General features: G+C 37.0%; 1 protein-coding gene across 8 annotated transcripts in view; it reads left to right on the top strand.

Annotated features, from left to right (window-relative positions):
• Nucleotides 1-20870, top strand: part of DGKH (diacylglycerol kinase eta) — a 179468-nt gene that overhangs the window by 121451 nt on the left and 37147 nt on the right. For all 8 annotated transcript variants that reach the window (XM_040448539.1, XM_040448537.1, XM_040448538.1 and 5 more), the window contains 5 exons: nucleotides 1353-1437; nucleotides 8083-8168; nucleotides 16017-16116; nucleotides 17877-18150; nucleotides 18933-19055. In XM_040448539.1, coding sequence (XP_040304473.1) covers nucleotides 1353-1437; nucleotides 8083-8168; nucleotides 16017-16116; nucleotides 17877-18150; nucleotides 18933-19055 — 668 coding nt within the window. The remainder of the gene's footprint in view (nucleotides 1-1352; nucleotides 1438-8082; nucleotides 8169-16016; nucleotides 16117-17876; nucleotides 18151-18932; nucleotides 19056-20870) is intronic.

Below are 20870 nucleotides of genomic sequence, written 5' to 3'. Positions count from 1 at the left end.
TACTGTCAAATTGGTTTCCATACAACACCCAGTGCTCATCCCAACAGGTGCCCTCCTCAATGCCCATCACCCACTTTCTCCTCCCTCCCTCCCCCCATCAATTCTCAGTTTATTCTCTAGTTTAAAAACAGAAGGCTATGCTGATACAGCAATTACTTGTCCTTATTCTCCAGGTCAGAAAGCTTCAATAGTTCATTTTGTGTGGGGGCTTTTGATGACTATAATAGGTCATATAACAGGCCCCATCATCTTGCGGCTTCATGAAAGCTACGGAAGACACATAAAGTTTAGATTTGTTAGAATATCTCTTCTTAATTATTGCATACTAAGAATGAATTGAACCAACAAAGAACTGAATACTAAAAAAGATAATCCTTTCCCAGGGACCGAGAAATATTAGAAAGACCTCTTCATATCAAGGAGGTGTTTATGATGTCCTGACCACATCTCAACCTCTTTTCTCTAAACGCCCCACGTATAAAAAAGAAATCACAGTATGTGTACCCTGAATATTCTAGAGGAGGTGTTTAGGATTGAAGTTTAGGAGCAACAGGACTCAGTACGCAGTAACCAACCCCCCCCCCCCACCACCACCACCATAAGTAGAAGACAAATGTCAAAATATCATTATGGACTTAAGCTAGCATGAATCAAAACAACTTTGATAGGATTAGCCATCTGTGGAACTGTTCCCGAAAATAACAAAATCTCATCAGGGAGTCACCAATCTAAAATGTAATTACTCTAAAATGAGCTATAACCTAATTAATTGTAACCTTGCCTGTCCTAAGGTAATGTTGTAATGGTCGATTCTTTTGCTGACAGAATATTTCAAAAGAGAGCTGGGTGGTACAGCATTTGTCTAAAGTTATGGTTATCCCAAACTATTCAGGAGAGGGATACCCTGGTCATTTAGGTGCCTAAAGGGGCTTCTGTCTCCAGTCTTTAAAAGACCCCAGAGGTGATTTCCCAGTTCTGTGCTTACCAAACTATGCAGGGTATTTGAAATGGCTTTTTGCTGCAAATTTAAACACTGTTCTCGCTGCACCCCAAGAACAGAAAAGTCAGAATTCATTGCGTTAGTGAAGAAGGGGAAGGTTTACTATGTATGTGCATTTCTTATTTCATGGAGTTTGGAAGTCACTAACCAGAGAACTGGTAAGATATGGAAATCATAAAGCATGAATTCAGCATTTTATGAGATTGCCAAAAATTCCATCTCTTTTTTCCAGTATCTGGTTGTCTTAGATACAATAAACCATAGTTTGTGCAGACTTGTGCATATGTATGAGAACAGAATCTGTTTATTAAATTTTAAAGGGATTTTAGACCAAAGACTTTTCTCCCTTCAGGTGGAGTATAATGACCTATGAACTCAAGTTGCCTCCAAAAGCTTCTCTACTTCCAGAACCTCCAGAAGCATCCGAAGAATTTTATGTAAGACTTTAACCTTTTGCCTATTTATCATTTGGAAATAGCGGTGAATAGCTTGACCAAGTAAGAAAACTTTATAAGATACGGTAGCATGCTTGCTTAGTTTTATTTTTTATTATTTTGGGTATGGGTTCATTGACTGCTTCTAGTCTTCTCTCTCAGAAGGAAGAATTCATACGATGCAGGTTAGAGTCGTTCTATGACCACCCACACTGGAAACATGAAGTTAGCCACATCACTCACTGTCATGGGCCGCTGTTACTTTATCTATAGAACAAGGTTGCAATGTTGGAAAGAGTTAATGCAGTAACAAATGTGTGCAAAGCACCAGGCATGCAAGTTCCCCTTCCTCACCCCTGATGGTTCCCCCTGATATTCCACCTGCCTGCTTCTTTTTACCAACAGGGCTCCAGGGCAGGCCAGCTGATGATAGGTTCCTGTTAGCTTTTACTCAACTTCTGCTTTGGCCATGATCACCTGTCTATTAGGTGTTAGCTCAGCTCCCTTAAGCAATTTGCAAACACACTAATACTTGTGGCCAGAGTTTTATATAATTTCTTCCTCCTTTGCGTGCTCTGTTGAGTGTTCACCATTATAGTTTTCCAGTTTAAGCCTGCTGATCAAGATAAAAACAAAGGAAGAAAGACAGCACACTTTTTTCCATCCGTGGTACAGACCATTAACTACAGTTTTTAGATGTTCTTAAAGATTCAGCATTTTGATTAAACCTCAAAGCACTGGAGAATGAAAACAGACCCTACTTTTCAAAGGATTACTCTGTGACTAACAAGACCGTTTGGTCTATAATAACTTATTTTTCCCTCTAGGAAAATTCATCTGTTTATAGTTGAAATCTTTATTTTGTCATTAAGAAAATTATGGTCTTGTCAAAACTGAGGAAAGGAATGATAACTAGAAACATGGGGCTATGCCTTAAACCAGCTAATTATATAATGCCCTTTTCTCACATAAAGGTAGCAAAAACTTCCTCTAAAAATATGGAAAATACAAAAATGTATGAAAAAATAATCTTCTAGTCCTAACACCCAAGGATAATTGCTATTATGGATTAATATATTTACTATTTTCTTTCTAGCAGCATTTTTATTTATGGTATTATCTTATCCAACTACAAATATAATACATGTTTTTATAGGAACCAGTCTTTTTTCTTAATAGTATTTTTGTAAATGCTATTAATTTTCTCCCCAAAGAGACAAAAGAGGGAATTCTTTTGCTCTGCTTACTTAAGAGATGTCTACTTCCTAGCATAAAAAATAAAGGTAAACAATTTTACTTTTATTGCATATGTATAGTCGTTAAATACGAGATATGGTTGTAACTACATGGAAGAAATCTCTTTTTTAGTATAAAAGGTTTTGAATGAAACAGTTTATTTTGGTTTCCTATTAAAATATTTCATAACAGGGGCGCCTGGGTGGCGCAGTCGGTTAAGCGTCCGACTTCAGCCAGGTCACGATCTCGCGGTCTGTGAGTTCGAGCCCCGCGTCAGGCTCTGGGCTGATGGCTCGGAGCCTGGAGCCTGTTTCCGATTCTGTGTCTCCCTCTCTCTGACCCTCCCGCGTTCATGCTGTGTCTCTCTCTGTCTCAAAAATAAATAAACGTTGAAAAAAAAAATAAATAAAATAAAATAAAATAAAATAAAATAAAATAAAATAAAATATTTCATAACAAAGGAATAGCATGCCTTCAGAATACATGTTAAGTGAGTGTTCTACATCACTCTGACTCGTCACCATGTGACTTTTTTACCTTTAAGACTGTAAGAACAGCAAGCTGAACCTTCCTTCTTAGGCCCAACCTAATTTCCCAGCTTATATATTTTTTATTCGTTTTAAATTCCTTTATGCGTGACTGTGAAATTACTATTTTTTCAGTTTTCCTTAAAAGGACACAAATGTGGTTGAACTTCCTGATTATCTTATTAACTTAGCATTCCGCTGGCACCGTAGAATTGCAGAGTTTAAAGAACTGTGACAGTTTTGTTGATGAATTCCTTATGGCCATAATTAAGTAATTCTGTTTCCTGTTATACTTTTTACACATTGAAAAAGTAGTGACTCCACGATTTCCTCCAGTAACAATGATTCTATTGATACTCACTGGTAGAAAACACATTGTTTGTATTTAGTGTGAAATCCCCATGCTGTCATGTCCTTTTCTCCCGTACCCCTTTACGAATGAGTATGTATCCTTCCAACGATATCATGCTTAGTTCACTCCTGTCCTCACCTCAGGGTATCACTTGCTCCAAGCAGCCACCCTTCATCCCCCAAGTCCCACTACTATCTCCTTCTTGGGAGTTCCATAGCCCCCTTCCATTATCACCTGCCATTATCTTGGTGCAATTGTACTGTCATGGTGCGGCAACGTGTTATCCATTCACCATTGTATTGTCATCTGGTGTCATGACTGACACAAAGCGGGCAATTAATAAAAAATTCTTACTGTTAATTTTTTGTCTAAATACGACACACTTTTGGAACTAGGGACATCTTGGCATCAAAGCCTTCTGACCTTGTCTGTTTCTCGGAAGCCAGATTCCTATTGCTTTCCAATTGGTTTCAAAGCTTTTTGATGTAAGAGTCATATTTTTAGTCTCTTTTGTATCATACCCAAATCACACCAGTCTAGTGAGTCAATAGATGCTCATTTATTAATGGTAAGGTCATAAAAAAGAGGATGTGAACTGCTGCACCTCCATCCTGACAACAGGAACGAATGGCTTCAAATCCCTGGAAACGAAATTCTTCCTATTAGTTTATTTTTTTTTATTTACTCTTATAGAAAGCTCCTCTCCCCTCAATTCTTTGTTTCCTAGATGCTTGGTAACAGCATGCTAAGATGTTATAACGTTATTTTTTCATTCACTTAACAATATTAAATGCCTGTTGGCATCCGGGAGTAGACATAAAAGATTGCCCTCCAGCTCCAGTCAGCTTACAGTGCCGATTCCCAAGCTGTGTGCAGGGGGCCTCCAGGCACTCACTCTGGTGAATTCAGAGGGCTACCATAAGATGTGTTCAAATTTCAAAGAGAATTTAACTGTAATACTCAACATCTATTGGACAGCACACAGCTTGAAGTACTGGACAGTTGAAACATCATTGCACTACACTTCTTTTGATGACATCACATTTTTGCGAAGCTTGGGTTTTCAGTAGTCACTGTGACAAAAAGCAAACACCACACAAAAGTCAGTGTTGAATAGGAAATGAGAGAGTTCTTGTCCAATCTGATTCCAAGGCTTGAGACGTACACAGTGCCTACAGGCTCACAGCTCGTTATTTAAGAGTTAAATATGATACTATTTTTTCTTTTAATCTATGTGTATTATTTTTTCAAGTGGCTATTAAGTTCTTAGGACATATATACTAAGTTGTGTGTACTTAACTACTGTTAGCTGTTCCTTTAGGCCTAGGGGTATGTGACAAAATCATTCAGACATTAAGGATGCCACAAAGCGAGAAAGCTGGAGAATATATTTTGAGGGACAGACAATAAATGATCAGCTATGTTTAGGTTATTTTCAGGGTATAATGGCTGCACAGAAGAGAGGGCTCTCAGTCTGGTAAGTTCAGTGAAGTCTTTACAGAAGAGATTGTATCTAAACTGGGTTTTCAGCACAAAGAGAAGTAGGAATTAGCCAGTTGAAAAAGAGCATCATGTAGAGCTTGATAGTAAGGACCTTCATACATTTGGGACACTACAAGTAATTCTGTTGAGTTAGAGCTCATGGGCAAGGGAAGAGAATCAAAAGACATGACGGTGGAGAGAAGGAGCGTTCAGATCATGGAGAATCCTGGGAATTGTGGAAGGTGTTGCGTGTTAGCTGAAGAATTTTGACTCTGTCTGGAAAGTAGGAAGATCCCCTGTAACATGTTAGGCAGAGATGTGTCATGCTCAGATTTGTGTTTTGGAAAAAGATCATTGCATCATGAAGTGGAGAATGATTTGAAAGGGGTTAGAGAGATATAGGGATCCCAGCTACAAGGCTGGTATAATGATGCACTTGAGAAATGACAAAATTTATATTTGACAGTTAACCAAAGATCAGGACTTGCTTGGAGTGGGGGGTTGGGGGTGGGGCGGGAATAATAGTGGGATAAGCTGCAGACCTGGCCCCCTAGTTTGTCTTTTCTTCATTAACCCAGGATCGTGGGAAAATCACACAACTTCACTGAGCCTTAGGTTCCTTGGCTATAAAACAGGACAATTAATGGGATAAATATGTATCGAATACTTCATCACAGTGTCTGTACACAATAAAAAATGTTAACTATTATTCTTACCTTACCTTCCTGACTCTAAATGACTACATAATAGCTTAATAAGGGACATCAATAATTTTATCTTTGGACATAGAGTTATTTCATTTTCCTCTGGAAGAGGTTGTATTCTTTGCCTTTTCTTATTTTTAACAGACAAAAACTTGGATTTTTACATGTAATTTCAAAGGGAATTACTGAGAGTATAAAATACTTTCCCCTACCTTCTTAGGCTCTATGACAGTCTATCCTGTAGGGAAAAGAAATGAAACTAATCATTTTGAAAAATACTTCCTTTCTTTGCTTTTTTAAAAGACGTATTTTCATTTTTCTGATCTTGAGTATAAAGATACAACTTTTTTTTTTTTTTCAACGTTTATTTACTTTTGGGACAGAGAGAGACAGAGCATGAACGGGGGAGGGGCAGAGAGAGAGGGAGACACAGAATCGGAAACAGGCTCCAGGCTCTGAGCCATCAGCCCAGAGCCCGACGCGGGGCTCGAACTCACGGACCGCGAGATCGTGACCTGGCTGAAGTCGGACGCTTAACCGACTGCGCCACCCAGGCGCCCCTAAAGATACAACTTTTAATGTTTACACTGGAAGATGAATAAAGTGGATTTGCAAGTGAACACAACATTGCGTGAGGCTTTGAGGCTCCTCCCCTCCCATCCTTTCCTTAATGTAAGAATTCCTTTCTATACGTGGTCTGCCTCTGAAGAAAGTAAGATAGAAATTTAAAAGAGTGACATACTGATTAGCCACTCACGGAACTGGGCAGAAATCGGGAATGAGATCTCTTTGGAAAGACGCTAGTCAAGAAGGCTTTAAGGAGGGGGGGTGGTAACTGAATCTACATTTAAGTCTGAATGACCTGGTGCCAATGGGTAAGAAGCAACAAAAGGATATCAGAGAAGGGCGGAAGAACACAGGAGGCCAGCTGGAACAGAGCAGGTGGTTTACACTGGAAATTTTTGAGCTGTAGGACGTTGTACATATTGGAGGCAAACATTTGATGGAAGGCTCTGAATAGAGGCTGTTTAAATACTGTGCACATGTTTGCATATTAGGAAGATCTGTTCTTTCAACAGAATCTTACATTTTGAGTCAAACAGAAAAGGGGAGACAGGACTCCCTGAGCGTTTTGATTACTTCCTAATTTGAGAGATTTATTTACATGGCTGTATGACAGACTACTCAACATTCTAAAAAACTTTTTATTGAATTGTGCACCCAGAAAAGTGCACCAATCATAAATGTACAGCTGGTAAGTTTCCACAAGCTGAATACACCCATGTAATCAACATGCAGATCACAAGGCAGTATTATCAGCGTGCTGTGAGCCCCCACAGGCCCTCTTCCATTCACCACCCTCCCCTCCCACCCCAGGAACCACTCTCCTGGTTTCTAACAGCATAGATTATTTTTGTCCATTCTGCACTTTATACAATGAATCATTTTGTAAGCAGTTCTTTTCTGAATCCTTTTATTCCACATTATGTCTGTGAGATTCATCCGTGTTATGGCATAGCTATAAACCACGCATTCTCATTGCCCCCATCTAGTCCATTGTGAGGCTATACTCTGATGTGTTATCCATTCTGCATTTGAGTGAATGCTGCTATGAACGTTTTCTATCACATGTCTTTTGGTGAACGCACATCACATTTCTTTGGGTGTGTGTGTGTGTGTGTGTGTGTGTGTGTGTGTGTGTGTAGAAATCGGATTGCTGGATCCTATGCTATATGCATATGTTTGGCTTTGAAAGACACCCAGCAGTTTTCTAGAGTGTTTATATCAATGCCTGCTCTCCCACCAGCAGTGAATGAGACTTCTGTAGCTCCACAACCTTGCCAATATGTGGCATTTTCCAGGCATTGTTGCTGCTATTTCATTTTAACTCTTCTGGCAAATACAGTGGAACCTCACTGTGGTTTTATTTTGTGTTTGCCTGACAGCTGATGAGGCTGATTTCCTTTCATCTGTTTGTGGGCCTTTTTTTTTTTTTATCCTCCTCTTTAAATTTCTAGTCTTTAGCCCATTTTTCATTGGGTTGTCTGGCTTTTTTTTGTGCCTACCTGGAGGAGTTCTTTATGTGTTCAGCCATTCGACATTTTTTTCTAATTTAATGGATTTTAGGGTTTTTTCTAAGACTATAGATTAAGGAATTTCAGAAACTAAAAGCCTTTTATAGAAGGGAAGTATTTATCTATTTTGTATGATGACTTTTCATATAATTCATTATACTCACATCCCTGTGTCACATGTGTCTTAAATGATCCCATTTTGGAAGTGGTAATAAACTGAGTTGTATAAATGCCAGCAACAATAATACAGTGTAGATTTTTTACTTTTTCAGATGACAATTTATGAGGACTCAGTTGCAGCTCATCTTACAAAAATCCTCAATTCTGATGAACATGCCGTGGTCATATCATCTGCCAAGTGAGTAATGGAGTTCAAGTCATGAAAGAGTTATATGGTGAAAATGAAAGGACAGCTTGTTCCTACCATTTATGTCACTTTTTTTGTGATTTCCCCCCCCCCCCCAAAAATATTGGTGAAGTAACTTATAAAGTTAGAGTACCTTATAAAGTTAGATATACTAAACTTGCATTGTTTTTTTTAAAAATCACTTTAGCATCTTATTTGCAGTGAAGTATATATTTAGAGGGGTTTTTTTAATGCTTAATCTGAAATATTTTTATCAGAAAGGTGTGATATGAGTTAGAGTTTAATTAATCTAAGTTCCTATTTAAAGAAGCATTTATGATTATAATATGGAAAACACATTTCACCATAATTTATTATTTCTATAAACACTACTCTTCAGGAACTGTTTACATCAGGAAAGGGAAAATATTGAAGAGATTTTTCAAAGTGACATTTATCAGCATGTTAGAATTCCATAATTATATTTTAATTCAAAGTTATCAGATTTTAGTTAGGTTGATTCTGTACATGGAGCCAAAGCTACTTGATTTTATTATCTTAAATGTTGCCTGCCCGGAATTTAGAATTTAGTTTTGAAATATCCTATACTGATATCCTGAGAGCTGGAAAGTCAACTAGAGTAAGGGGTGAAACCCGCTGAAATTTTCAACTGATAAGCAAAGGTCAAAGCATGCTTTAAGATTCTGGCTTAGCAAGGAAATATTACTGTTATACAGAAAGAGGAGACAAAGAAGAAGTAAAGGGAGTGAGGGACTGGGGAAGTAGTGGGAGGAAAAATACACAAACCTTAGTATATTATATATTTAATTTGCAAAGACTCAAGGGAAGACCAGATAAATCATTACAAACAAATTTGCTTGTGACAGAGTACAAATACAGTAACGACTGCTTTTGCTGCCATAACCCCCAGGAATAGGAAACCGGGCTGAGCAATAGGAAGGGTATTGCTTAAGGAATAATAGGAAGGAACAGCTTAAGGCAGGGGAGCAGACTGGTTGCCCAGAGAGGTGGGCAGCAGATGCTCTGATGCACAGTGCTGCTGGTGGGTTTTTGCTGCTGTTGTTTGGTTGGGCGTTTTTTTTTTTTTAATTTTTTTAATGTTTATTATTTTTGAGAGAGAGGGAGAGACAGAGGCACAAGCAGGGAGTGGGCAGAGAGAGAGAGGGAAACACAGAATCGGAAGCAGGCTCCAGGCTCTGAGCTGTCAGCACAGAGCCCGACATGGGGCTTGAACCCATGAACCGCGAGATCATGACCTGAATCGAAGTCGGACGCTCCACCGACCGAGCCACCCAGGCACCCCTGGTTGGGTGTTTTCTGACAAGATGCATGGCTTATGGTGAAATGTAAAAATCTCCAGTTCCTCCCAAGCCTCAGCACTCCCTAGGCCTTCCTCATACTGGGCCAAATTTATAAATATACCCACGTCATTCATTAGGTACTTCTTAAGTTACTACTACAAGGAAGACATTTGCGCTTGCCACCCTTGCTCTATGAATCAAATGCTTGTTTTTATAGGACATTTTAGAAGCTATTGCTAGAAAAAATGGAAAGCTGATTGGAAACTTTTAAAAATTATAACAAGTTATAAAAAGAATTGTTCTTTAGTGCAGTTAATATTTTAAATATTTCAAATTTGGATGTTAGCAAATCTCTTGATATTGGCCTTCATGTGTTTGATGTCTTTGATTACTGCCTTCTATACATTTAATATGTTTCTTAACTGAGATATAACTGGCTTATAACCTTGTCTTCTTTTAAACAAAATATTATGTAGAATTCTAATATTTAAATAATTAAAAATCTATTTTGTTGTCATTAATAAATTGGACAAGATTAAATTGTTAGCCATTTGTGAGAAAAATTAAGCAATGAGATTATAGATAAGTTATAATTTTTTATTTGATGCAGTTTCTAATTATTTCTGTATTTTATTTTGATTATTGAAGACAATTTCCTTACTAACATGTAACCAAAATAAAATACAGAAATAGCTGAAAACTGCATCAAATATAGTCTAAGATTTTCCCCAAAAAACTGTGAATTCTGAAGTGAAAGCTAACATATTACTTGTCTCTCATATTTCTAATGATTATTTGAGCATGTAAAAAAATATATATATATCCTATATTTCTTTTTTTTTTTTTATTTTTTTTTTTTTAACATTTATTTTTGAGACAGAGAGAGACAGAGCATGAACAGGGGAGGGTCAGAGAGAGGGAGACACAGAATCTGAAACAGGCTCCAGGCTCTGAGCTGTCAGCACAGAGCCCGATGCGGGGCTTGAACTCACTGACCGCAAGATCATGACCTGAGCCGAAGTCGGCCGCTTAACCGACTGAGCCACCCAGGCGCCCCTATATATCCTATATTTCTAAGTGAAATTTGAATCAAGTATTTGCAAAATCCTTGAAGTCTTTCTGGAAAACAGTTTGAAAAACACAGTGTTGAAAAACACAGTTTGAAAGTCACAGTTTTGAGCCAAGTAGAAGTAAATCTGAGGTCCTGGCTGAGATTCAACCATTTAGTAGCTTTGTGGCCCAGGTCTGTTTTATCAAGTGTAGGAATGTCCTTCCTCTCTCATGGAACTGCTAGGAGATTTAAGTTGAGTAGTAAAATAAATATAGAGCTTATAAACTCCAGAGTGCTATATTAAATTATGGTATCATCATCTCATGTTTTAATCAATTACATTCAAATTTTTCTTTGACCTTGGCCTGGCTCTTTGTCTAGGCTCCACTATTATTAACTTTAGCTTTGGATTTCTCTCTGACCTTCGTTTGCCTCTAAGCAGATTCTATTCCAACCCTGGTTCCCTCTTGTCATTCCTGTGTGCTCCCATACTGCCCAGCTGTCTTGCCTTTATAACCCCAGATTAAAATTTTAGGGGATTTGCCATAAAAAGATTTAAGACTGAAAAGAAAGGACAAAATGTAGTAAATTTGTACCATTAATATAGTATATTTTCAATTTAATTTTTGTTATGAACATTTTCAAACATACATAAAAGTAGACTAGTATAATGGTTTCCCACCATACCCATCACACAGCTTCAGTGTCTGTCAAAATTTTGTCATCCATTTCCACTTTTCCGTGCTACAGTATCTCTAAGCAAATCCCAGAAATCCTTTTATTCTAGTTTCAGTATATATACCTAATAATCTTATTAAAAAGTCTAATAAAATTAGTAATAATTCTCTAAGACCATCTCGATCCGTATTCCATTTGCCCTAATTATCTCAAAGTTTTTTTTTTAAACAGTTGTTTTATTCAAGTCAAGAGCCAAACAAGGTTCAATTACTGCATTTGGGTTATATGTCCCTTTAAGATTTGTAAAGGATAGGGGCACCTGGGTGGCTCAGTCGGTTAAGTGGCCGACTTCGGCTCAGGTCATGATCTCGCGGTCCGTGAGTTCGAGCCCCGAGTCGGGCTCTGTGCTGATGGCTCTTTGCTGATGGCTCTGTGCTGATGGCTCGGAGCCTGGAGCCTGGAGCCTGCTTCTGTTTCTGTGTCTCCCTCTCGCTGCCCCTCCCCCATTCGCACTCTGTCTCTCTCTGCCTTTCAAAAATGAATAAATGTTAAAAAAAAAAAAGAAAAGAAAAAAGAAAAAGAAAGAAAGAAAAAAAGACTTGTAAAGTATAAAATATTTCTCCCTGCTTAAAAAAATTTTTTTTTTTCAGGGCACCTGGGTGGCTCAGTCAGTTAAGCATCCAACTCTTGATTTTGGCTCAGGTCATGATCTCATGGTCATGGAATCGAGCCCTGCGTCAGCCTCCATGCTGAGCATGGAGCCTGCTTAAGATTCTTTCTCTTTCTCTGCCCCTCTCCCCCAGTCATGTTCACTCACTCTCACTTTCTCTCTCTAAAATAAAATTAAATTTAAATTAAATAAAATAAAAGTTAAATAAAGTAAATAAAAATAAAATAAGGTAAAATAAATTGTTATCAAGGCATGACATATACACGGTAAAGTAGCCAAATCATAAAGGTATAACTTAAGTGATGAGAGAAAAGAATACACACACACATTCACATTCACACACACATTCTTGTAACCACCACCTAGATAACATAAATAATTCCCTTCCTTTGATAATGCTAGTTACTTGTTAAATGATATAATATTCAGGAAGAATGTTTTAACCTCCTTGTGCATGTTTAAACTTGTTTGATAAAATAGTAATTCCCAGCAGACTAAGCTGTTTTAACTATTTTTTAAATACTGAAAATACTATGGAAATGCTATATTCCATTAGCATAGCTAATATGTAGGTTAACTAACGTAGTTACTATGAACTAACCAATATAATGTCAACATTTCTTTGATTTTGAAATTTTGTAAACATGAGTTACCTTCTGAGAATCAGAAGCATTAGCTAGCAATTATAGATGTCATTTATTAATAAAAATACAAAGCAAAGTTATTAAGTAAATGCAAGTTGTTCTGAGGGTAAAGCTTCTTAGAATATGGGATCGCTGGCCAGAAAAAAATAGTAAGATTGGAACTATTGCCATAGAACCATAGAATTTTATTTTATTTATATTTTTTAATGTTTATTTATTTTTGAGAGAGACACAGAGTGCGAGTGGGAGAGGGGCAGAGAGAGAGGGAGACACAGAATCAGAAGCAGGTTCCAGGCTCTGAGCTGTCAGCACAGAGCCCGACACGGGGCTCGAACTCAAGAACGGTGAGATCAGACCTGAGCTGAAGTCGGACACTTAAATGACTAAGCCATCCAGATGCCCCTAGAACCATAGAATTTTAGATTTGGAATCTATCTTAGAGATAATTTAGGCTAGCTCCTCTCCCCCATTAAATAGATGAGATAAGATATGTAGTTATTACAATCTTTCCTCAGAGCATAGAGTAGGTAATGGTTTTTTAATATATTATGCATTGATATTTGAAAATCATCTTTAATTTCTGATTGGAACTTTTTTATATCAGATGGAAATGAATTTTTCAGATGATACCTGCCTGCCAATATGCACATCTGTTTGGGCACCATTGCCATATTTTTCTGCATGTAGTGTTTGCATGTTTTATTGTCATTTGCCACTATTAAAAAAATAAGTGAAAAATTGATAAATGAAGATACTGCTACTAGTGATGAAAAGTATAGATGCCATGAATACAATCTGATTGAGATCATAGTGGAAATCATCAAGCATGCTAAATGTGGACTATTGTTGGCTCCAACTGAGTATTTGGTGCAAAATCAACTACATATTTGTGTTCAACTTGGAAGGAAGAGAACAAAACTAAAGAAATAAAATGCTTGGAAATAGCTTGTCAAAGTTATGACTAACATTAATTTAAAATATAATTAGGGATTAAAAATATTTATAACTCTATGAGAAAATCCATGTTCCACTTTCATTTATTTGATTTTTGAACCTGTTTTCTGGAAGTCTATGCATTAAAGTAGAAACTATCAGTTGGAGAATGTCTTTTACGTTATTACAGTAAATACATTTATTTTTTTTTTATTCATTTTGAGAGAGAGAGAGAGAGAGAGCAAGTGGGGAGGGACATTGAGAGAGGGGGGAAGAGAGAGAGAGAGAGAGAGAGAGGATCCCAAGTAGGCTCTGTGCCTTCAGTGCAGAGTCCAATGCAGAGCTTGGACAAACAGGGTGATCATGACCTGAGCTGAAATCAAGAGTTGGATGCTTAACCGACTGAGCCACACAGGTACCCCTACAGTAAATACGTCTTTAAATTGCTTTTCTCCAGTTTGCAAGTTCCCAGGTAGTATGATTTTGAAATCATACTAGTGTACGTTTTATTTCAATTTTAAGAATTCTACAGTCACTATTTAGGTGTAGTAAAAAGTTAGTTCATTTCTCCCGAGTGTACGTATTTTATATCTTCTGGAATATGAAACTTACTGGATCCTAAGATAGACCATTTCTTCTAATTTTCCCCACAACTTCCATGGCAAGTATTCTCTAACACAGAATCGTACTCTCCCCTCCAGCCTCCACCTGCCTCAACAACATGGTACCTTTGTTGCCCCTTGCATTCCTAGGCCGATGGGCCAACAGGCTCTGTCCCTAAGAATTAGGAAAATGCCAGCAAAAGTAGTTATGATAATGTTATGGCATATGCAATTTCACAAATTCTGACAGAAAATTATATCAGGGCAGTGTTGTAACAATAGCAAAGAAAAGGTCCATTTTGGAGTTCTGTAAAGAGGGGAAACTGTCCGTGTCTCCTCTTCTTAGAGGTGGGACATCTTAGAGACACTTTCAGTAAACTTCATAGAAAAACTTTCACGATAGCCTCACTTTAATATTTCAACAAGTTCTATAAAAGTGCTATACATGAACAAAGAGGACAAACCTTGAGGTGGAGCACATGAATGCATCTCTAATAAATAGTAAGCTAGAGTCTCTGGAGAATTGTGATTTTAAAAAGCCGACAGAGGGGCGCCTGGGTGGCTCAGTCAGTTAAGTGTCCGACTTCAGCTCAGGTCATGATCTCACGGTTCGTGGGTTCAAGCCCCGCGTTGGGCTCTGTGCTGACACGTTGGAGCCTGGACCCTGCTTTGGATTCCGTGTCTCCCTCTCGCTCTGCTCCTCCCCCACTCACCCTCTGCCTCTCTCTCTCTCAAAAATAAATAAACATTAAAAAAATAAAAAATAAATAAAATTTAAAAAAATTTGAAAAAGCCAACAGAAAGGTTGAAGGTTAGGAAATACTACTTTTTGTCCGAGTGAAATCTAGAGATGGTTGCCAAAAAACAACAAAGAAAATAAAAATTGTTAAATTGTTAGGAATAATTCATTTATTTCTTAGATAATAAATGTGAACGTTTGGAGTGTGTGTATGTACACTCTATCTATTGAATGGCTTGATTTCATAACACTTAAATATCTGGAAACTTAATCATTATATCACTCACATACCAGAGAAAATTGTGAGGATAATAGAAAAAAATAATTGCTGGAACCTGCTTGTTTTTTCCTTCAAATTCCTAAACTGTATCCATAATAAAGAGAAATATAATTGTTTTAAAATAATTCTGATTTTGTTTTCAGACTCACTAAGCCCATGCTAGAAAAAGCTGGTCACATACCATTCTGTTGGATTGTTTCAACACCAGTCCCAAAGACTTTTGAAAGACAGATTTTCGTCAGTGTTGGGGTTTCAGATTATTTTTTCTCCTAATCTATTTCTATTGCAAAGAAACCAAATTTAGGTAAAAGGAACAAGTAAAGCATATGTTGTTGACACTAAGAAAATCTAAATTAAATTAGTCTTGCCTATGACTATATTGGTCACCTTAAGGAAATAGATTTGCAGAGAATATAACTCAATCCAAGTGGCAGGTTGGCTACACAATCTCTTTCCTCTTTAGGAACAATATACTTTCAAGATACCCAGATAATGAACATTAGAGTGAGAGTGACAACTTTAAGTGACAAATTTATCCTTGTTTTTTCAACATTGCAAGTTCTGTTATGAAAATATATAAGATGCCAGAGATAATGCTTTAAATTTTTTAATGGGATCTACAAATGCTCCTCTCAAGAATTTTATTTAAATATTTGAGAAGGACTTATTATAACCTTAAAAGGACTGTTAGTTAAATTATATAGAGCAAAGTGTATTCATGTACATTTCCGTTTATCACTTAGAATGTCTTGAACTTCTACAGTACGTGTTACACAGCAGATAGAGTATGGGTTTTTTATACAAATGGTCCCTATATTTTGACCTAAATGTGCTTGTTTTAGGTATAGTTTACCTAATTGTGCTTGTTTTTAAAATGTTTGTCAATCAAACCAAATCAGCCTACTGGGTTTACTGAATTTCACCATTTCTTTTCCTCAAAGGATCCTATGTGAAACTGTAAAGGACTTTGTTGCCAAAGTAGAGAAGGCATACGAAAAAACGTTGGAAAATGCTGTTGCAGCTGATGCTGTGGCTAATAAAGTAAGCTGGTCACCTTTAGAGCATGAAAGTTTTGACTAACAATGCTGGCATTGAATGGTGTTTTACAGCTAGATTGATTAAGTGGCTTTCTTACCAAAACATCTTAAATCAAGAGAAAAAGTCCTTTTGAATCAGATGTAAGGGATTAAAACATATTCTATTTTATGGTTATCTGGTAGCAAAACTGCATTACTGAAGACCATCTGACAACACGAATTTTATAACTCAACTCCCTTTTCCCACTGATTGACATCTTGAAGGAGAAATGCACAGTAGTCGGGTCACAGGTGGGAGATGCAGAGCCACTGGTGTTCCAGTGCAGGGAGAGGAATGGCTTTCCATTTCCAGGCAAACTGGGCGTCAGGCTTTGTCCGTCCATCTTAGCGCCATTCCTTAGGTTCCCCAGACAGTATGGCCCTTGGTCCCTTTCAGGGTTCTGTTTCTTGCTTTGCCTCTTTCTTTATAGATTTTTTCCCCCTTTATGAGCTTTCTGAGGCTAACATAAGAAACTTAAAAGCTACTCTCTTTGCTCTCATATGTTCATGACAAAAGGTTCTTACAAAAGGTTCTTGGGCTTGAAAAGGAATGGTCTCCTCCAGATTCATGCTGTCGATGGTGGTTTAACTGAGTGAAAGGAAAAGAAAATGGAAGTAAACATACATTTGACATTTTCAGCCTCTTTTCTTCTTGTTTTTCTACTCTGTGGATAGCTTCAGAAAGGCCTCTGTAGCCACACTTTTTTCTGTTAACTATTTCCACTGTAACCTTGTGTTAGCATGACATCAAAGGCCAATAAATGGAGGCGGAAGGAACTGGAACTTGTGTGGAATAAAAGGTAAATTAGGCAGTCACATCAACAGCTTCCATCCTAAATATTTCTTTACCCATAGTCATTCAAGAGAAGCAGACAGAAACAAGGTCCGAGAGCTGGTTTTTCTTTCTCCATCTTCTTTTACTTCTTTATCATTGTGCATTTTCCTTTTTTGCTCTTTTTTTGAACCATTAATCCCTTAGGTGCCCTTCACTCCTTTTAAAACCAAAGCTTTGAAGGAGAGCTTACCAAGGCTCAGCCAGACCTGCAATTTGTGATGCTCAAAACAGTACCATACATTGATTACTTTAAAAAGTTTATGCAATATTCTGTATAATGCATAAATTTTCTGTGTAACGTGTAAATTTTCTGCATAATGTGTCACTTTAATGTGTTTGTTCTTTTAAGAAAAAACAACTATATCTTTATATAGTTATATAGTTGTGAGACTTTCTTTTTTTTTTTTTTTTCAACGTTTTTTATTTATTTTGGGACAGAGAGAGACAGAGCATGAACGGGGGAGGGGCAGAGAGAGAGGGAGACACAGAATCGGAAACAGGCTCCAGACTCCGAGCTATCAGCCCAGAGCCTGACGCGGGGCTCGAACTCACAGACCGTGAGATCGTGACCTGGCTGAAGTCGGACGCTTAACCGACTGCGCCACCCAGGCGCCCCTAGAGACTTTCTTTTAAGGGAAAATAGTTATATAAAGATGGTAGAATTGGAATATTCTGGACGTGCATGTAAAAATTCCCATAATTGTACTTCTTTTAAAAGTGATAGATTACTTAGTCCATAAACTATCTAAAGTATAATCTATAATAGATGGCCTGTTAATGGTAAATATTAATATAGGCATCTTTCCTCTAAAATCAGAAGCCATTCACTTAAATTATCATTTTCCATTCCCACAAAATGGAGATTCATTAGTGTATTTTTGTTTTCTTAGTGTTCAGTCCTAAATGAAAAGCTTGAACAACTGCTTCAAGCTTTACACACAGATTCCCAGGCTGCCCCCGTTCTCCCAGGCATCAGCTCTCTGATTGTAGAAGAAGATACCGTGGAATCTTCCAGTGAAGAATCTTTGTGTGAAAACAAAGAACAACTCACCGATGACCCTGCAAAACCTTCCTCCCAGAAAGCTGTGAGACCAAACGAAATAATGTTGCGGGCAAACAGTTTAAAGAAAGCAGTGAGGCAAGTCATTGAAGAAGCCGGCAAAGGTACACATGAACGAAATCAGCTTTTGAAGAAGTTAGCAGCATTCTTATATTGCAAGCACAATGGAGTTTTCACACTGGTCAGGCTATACACACATAGAAAATTTTCAGGCAAGACAGAAGATAGGGCCATTAGAATGAAATCTATCCCCTCTCTTGTTTTAGTAGTAAGGATCAGCATATTTATTGTTAAATATGTTAAAGATGTTAAATAAAGTTACATCTCAGAGATAAAGTACACTGGAAATATTGAAAATTAAGTAATAATTATAAAATTTTAAATATCTTCTATGTCATTAGAATCTGTTGAGTTCTCAAAGAAAATCAAACCTGTAAACTACTTTGAAAATACTTTCTTAAATTTGTTTCCTGAATGTTTACGTTGTTTTTTAAAGAGTTTGTAAAAGCTCCACCTATATTTTAATTTTTTGTATTAATATAATATATATACCTCTCTTAGAATTTTAATAGTGGACTGAAGTTAACTTTAATTAAAAATTAACATTGAAATCCCTTTTATAGGTTATAACTTGTAGTTGGACTTGTATTTCATCTCAAATTTTTTATTTTTTTCTTCTGGTAAAAATATAACTTTTACAATTTTAAATATTTAGTTGTATAATCTCTAGTACTTAGAGACATCACCCCAAACTTATCAACTAGTGTTAATTTGTGCATATGGAATTTCTTTTGGTTTATGTTTCATTTTCCTTTTTAAGCATACATTAATATTTATGGATTTTACTTTTACTTGTCCAAACATATTTCTCTCCGACTACTTAAAGTTCTGGATGAACAGAGTGTTCACCCTTGTGAACCAGTTAGCCAGTCATTCGATAACGATAGCACAGAAACAGATGAATCTAAAGAAGAATCTAAAGATGATGGTGCAAAAGAGCCTTCAACTGGTAAGAAAACTAATTATTTTGGAATTCAATAAAATGTAATTCTGCTTTTACTTTTCAAAAGGCTTATCGGTTTGTAATAAACTTTGTATTTTAATTTTAACAAGGCTTTTCAAAAGTTAAAGCTTAGATATTCGTGAATAGTAGAATAATAAAGGTAACATTTAGAGTATTGTCAAGTAGTCACATCCCTTGTTTATCAGATAATCTGGAGATCATCATAATGAACTAAGGATTCTGGGACCAACCATAGCTAAATCTCTTCATTTTCCTGAAGAAAAAAGGAAGAAACACCTAAATCAACAGATTTTAACCTGTTTTTAGCCTACAGATGCATTTGAGAATTCTGTGAAAGCAGTAGGTCCCACAGGCACGGAATTTGGCATTTCAGTAGCTTAGCGGTCCCTTGAATTCCACTGATCAGCTCGGATGGTTTGCGAATTTCCTATTGCTACATTAATCTCTAAAATCACTGGACGTCTAGTTACAACCCTATCTCTACTAAAATTATTTTTTCCAGGAAATTAATATGTAGTTGCCTGTTGAAGTTCAAAGATGAATTTATATTTTTAATATTTCAGATTGTATAAAGGAATAGCTGTTAATTTAGTAGAATAAAACAAAGCAGAAATTAAAGTATTAACGAAGCTGAGAAGTAATATGAAAGTAATCGCATAATACTAATGAAAAGTCAACACTATTAAATCAGAACTGCGTTCATTAAGCTTTTGCTTTATTTTCATTACACATACACTTGGGCAGATTGCTTCATTTCTCTGTGGTTTCCTTGTTTGTGAAATGCGGATAATGACATGCCTACCTGTTGTGAAGGTTGAGGAAGTTAAGATACGTGGAGTGCCTAGAATAGAGTCAGGTACATAGTGCTCTGAAAGAGTGTTTGCAGTCATTATCACTATTACCAGTGCTATTGCTATTCCTGCCACTGCCGTTGCTACTAATTACATTAACTTCCAAAGAATTCTCCTTAATTATATGTGAAACTCTTAGCAACTTTGAAATCAGACCTCACATGTCTGGCATGCAACCAATGCATACATATTCTACAACCTTAGCCCTTTTAGACTTTACGTGTACCTATTTCAGCACACGACCCAACTCTATAACCTTAGACTGTAGGGACCTTAACGGTCCCTGTCGCAGCATATAATCCAATACAGGCATACTTTATAACCCTCTTGACAGATGGCCACTCACTTTCTTTTGTTTTTTTCTTAATATTGTATTTTTTTTTAAGTAATCTCTACACCCAGCGTGGGGCTTGAACTCATGACCTCAAGATCAAGAGTCCCAAGCTCTCCCATCTGAACCAGCCAGATGCCCCGCCACTCACTTTCAATACATCCCATTCTTAACATCAGCTCTCAATTGTTAGAAAGCTTTTCTCTATATTCAGCTTTATATTTTCTTCTTAAATTTCTACCCATGATCACACTAACTAATGGAGTTTTATGTGTGATAATGTTAATAGCAACAACTGCTGGCGTTTGTGTGGTGCTTTATGAATAGTTAAAAACAATTTCCTATACATTACCTCACAGTATTGAAGATAACTCTACCATGTGGCAGACCTTTGAAAACAGCTTTCATGGCATCATATCCTCTTCTACCCCTTATATCTTCTTTTCCATATTATCTCCTAATTCTTTTACCAATTTTTAACTTGATTTCAAACTTCTTTGTTTTTCTGGTTGCACTCAATTGGTCAATATGATGCCCCATTTTGAATGCAGCCCTCCAGATAATAGCACACCGCTAGCCATACACTACACATTCTGGGCAATTTTGGTTTTCGAAGGC

This window comes from Herpailurus yagouaroundi, unplaced genomic scaffold (genome assembly GCF_014898765.1).
Source record: "Herpailurus yagouaroundi ecotype Mexico unplaced genomic scaffold, PumYag 197, whole genome shotgun sequence".
NCBI classification, from domain to species: domain Eukaryota; kingdom Metazoa; phylum Chordata; class Mammalia; order Carnivora; family Felidae; genus Herpailurus; species Herpailurus yagouaroundi.
This window is presented reverse-complemented; position numbering and strand designations above follow the sequence as displayed.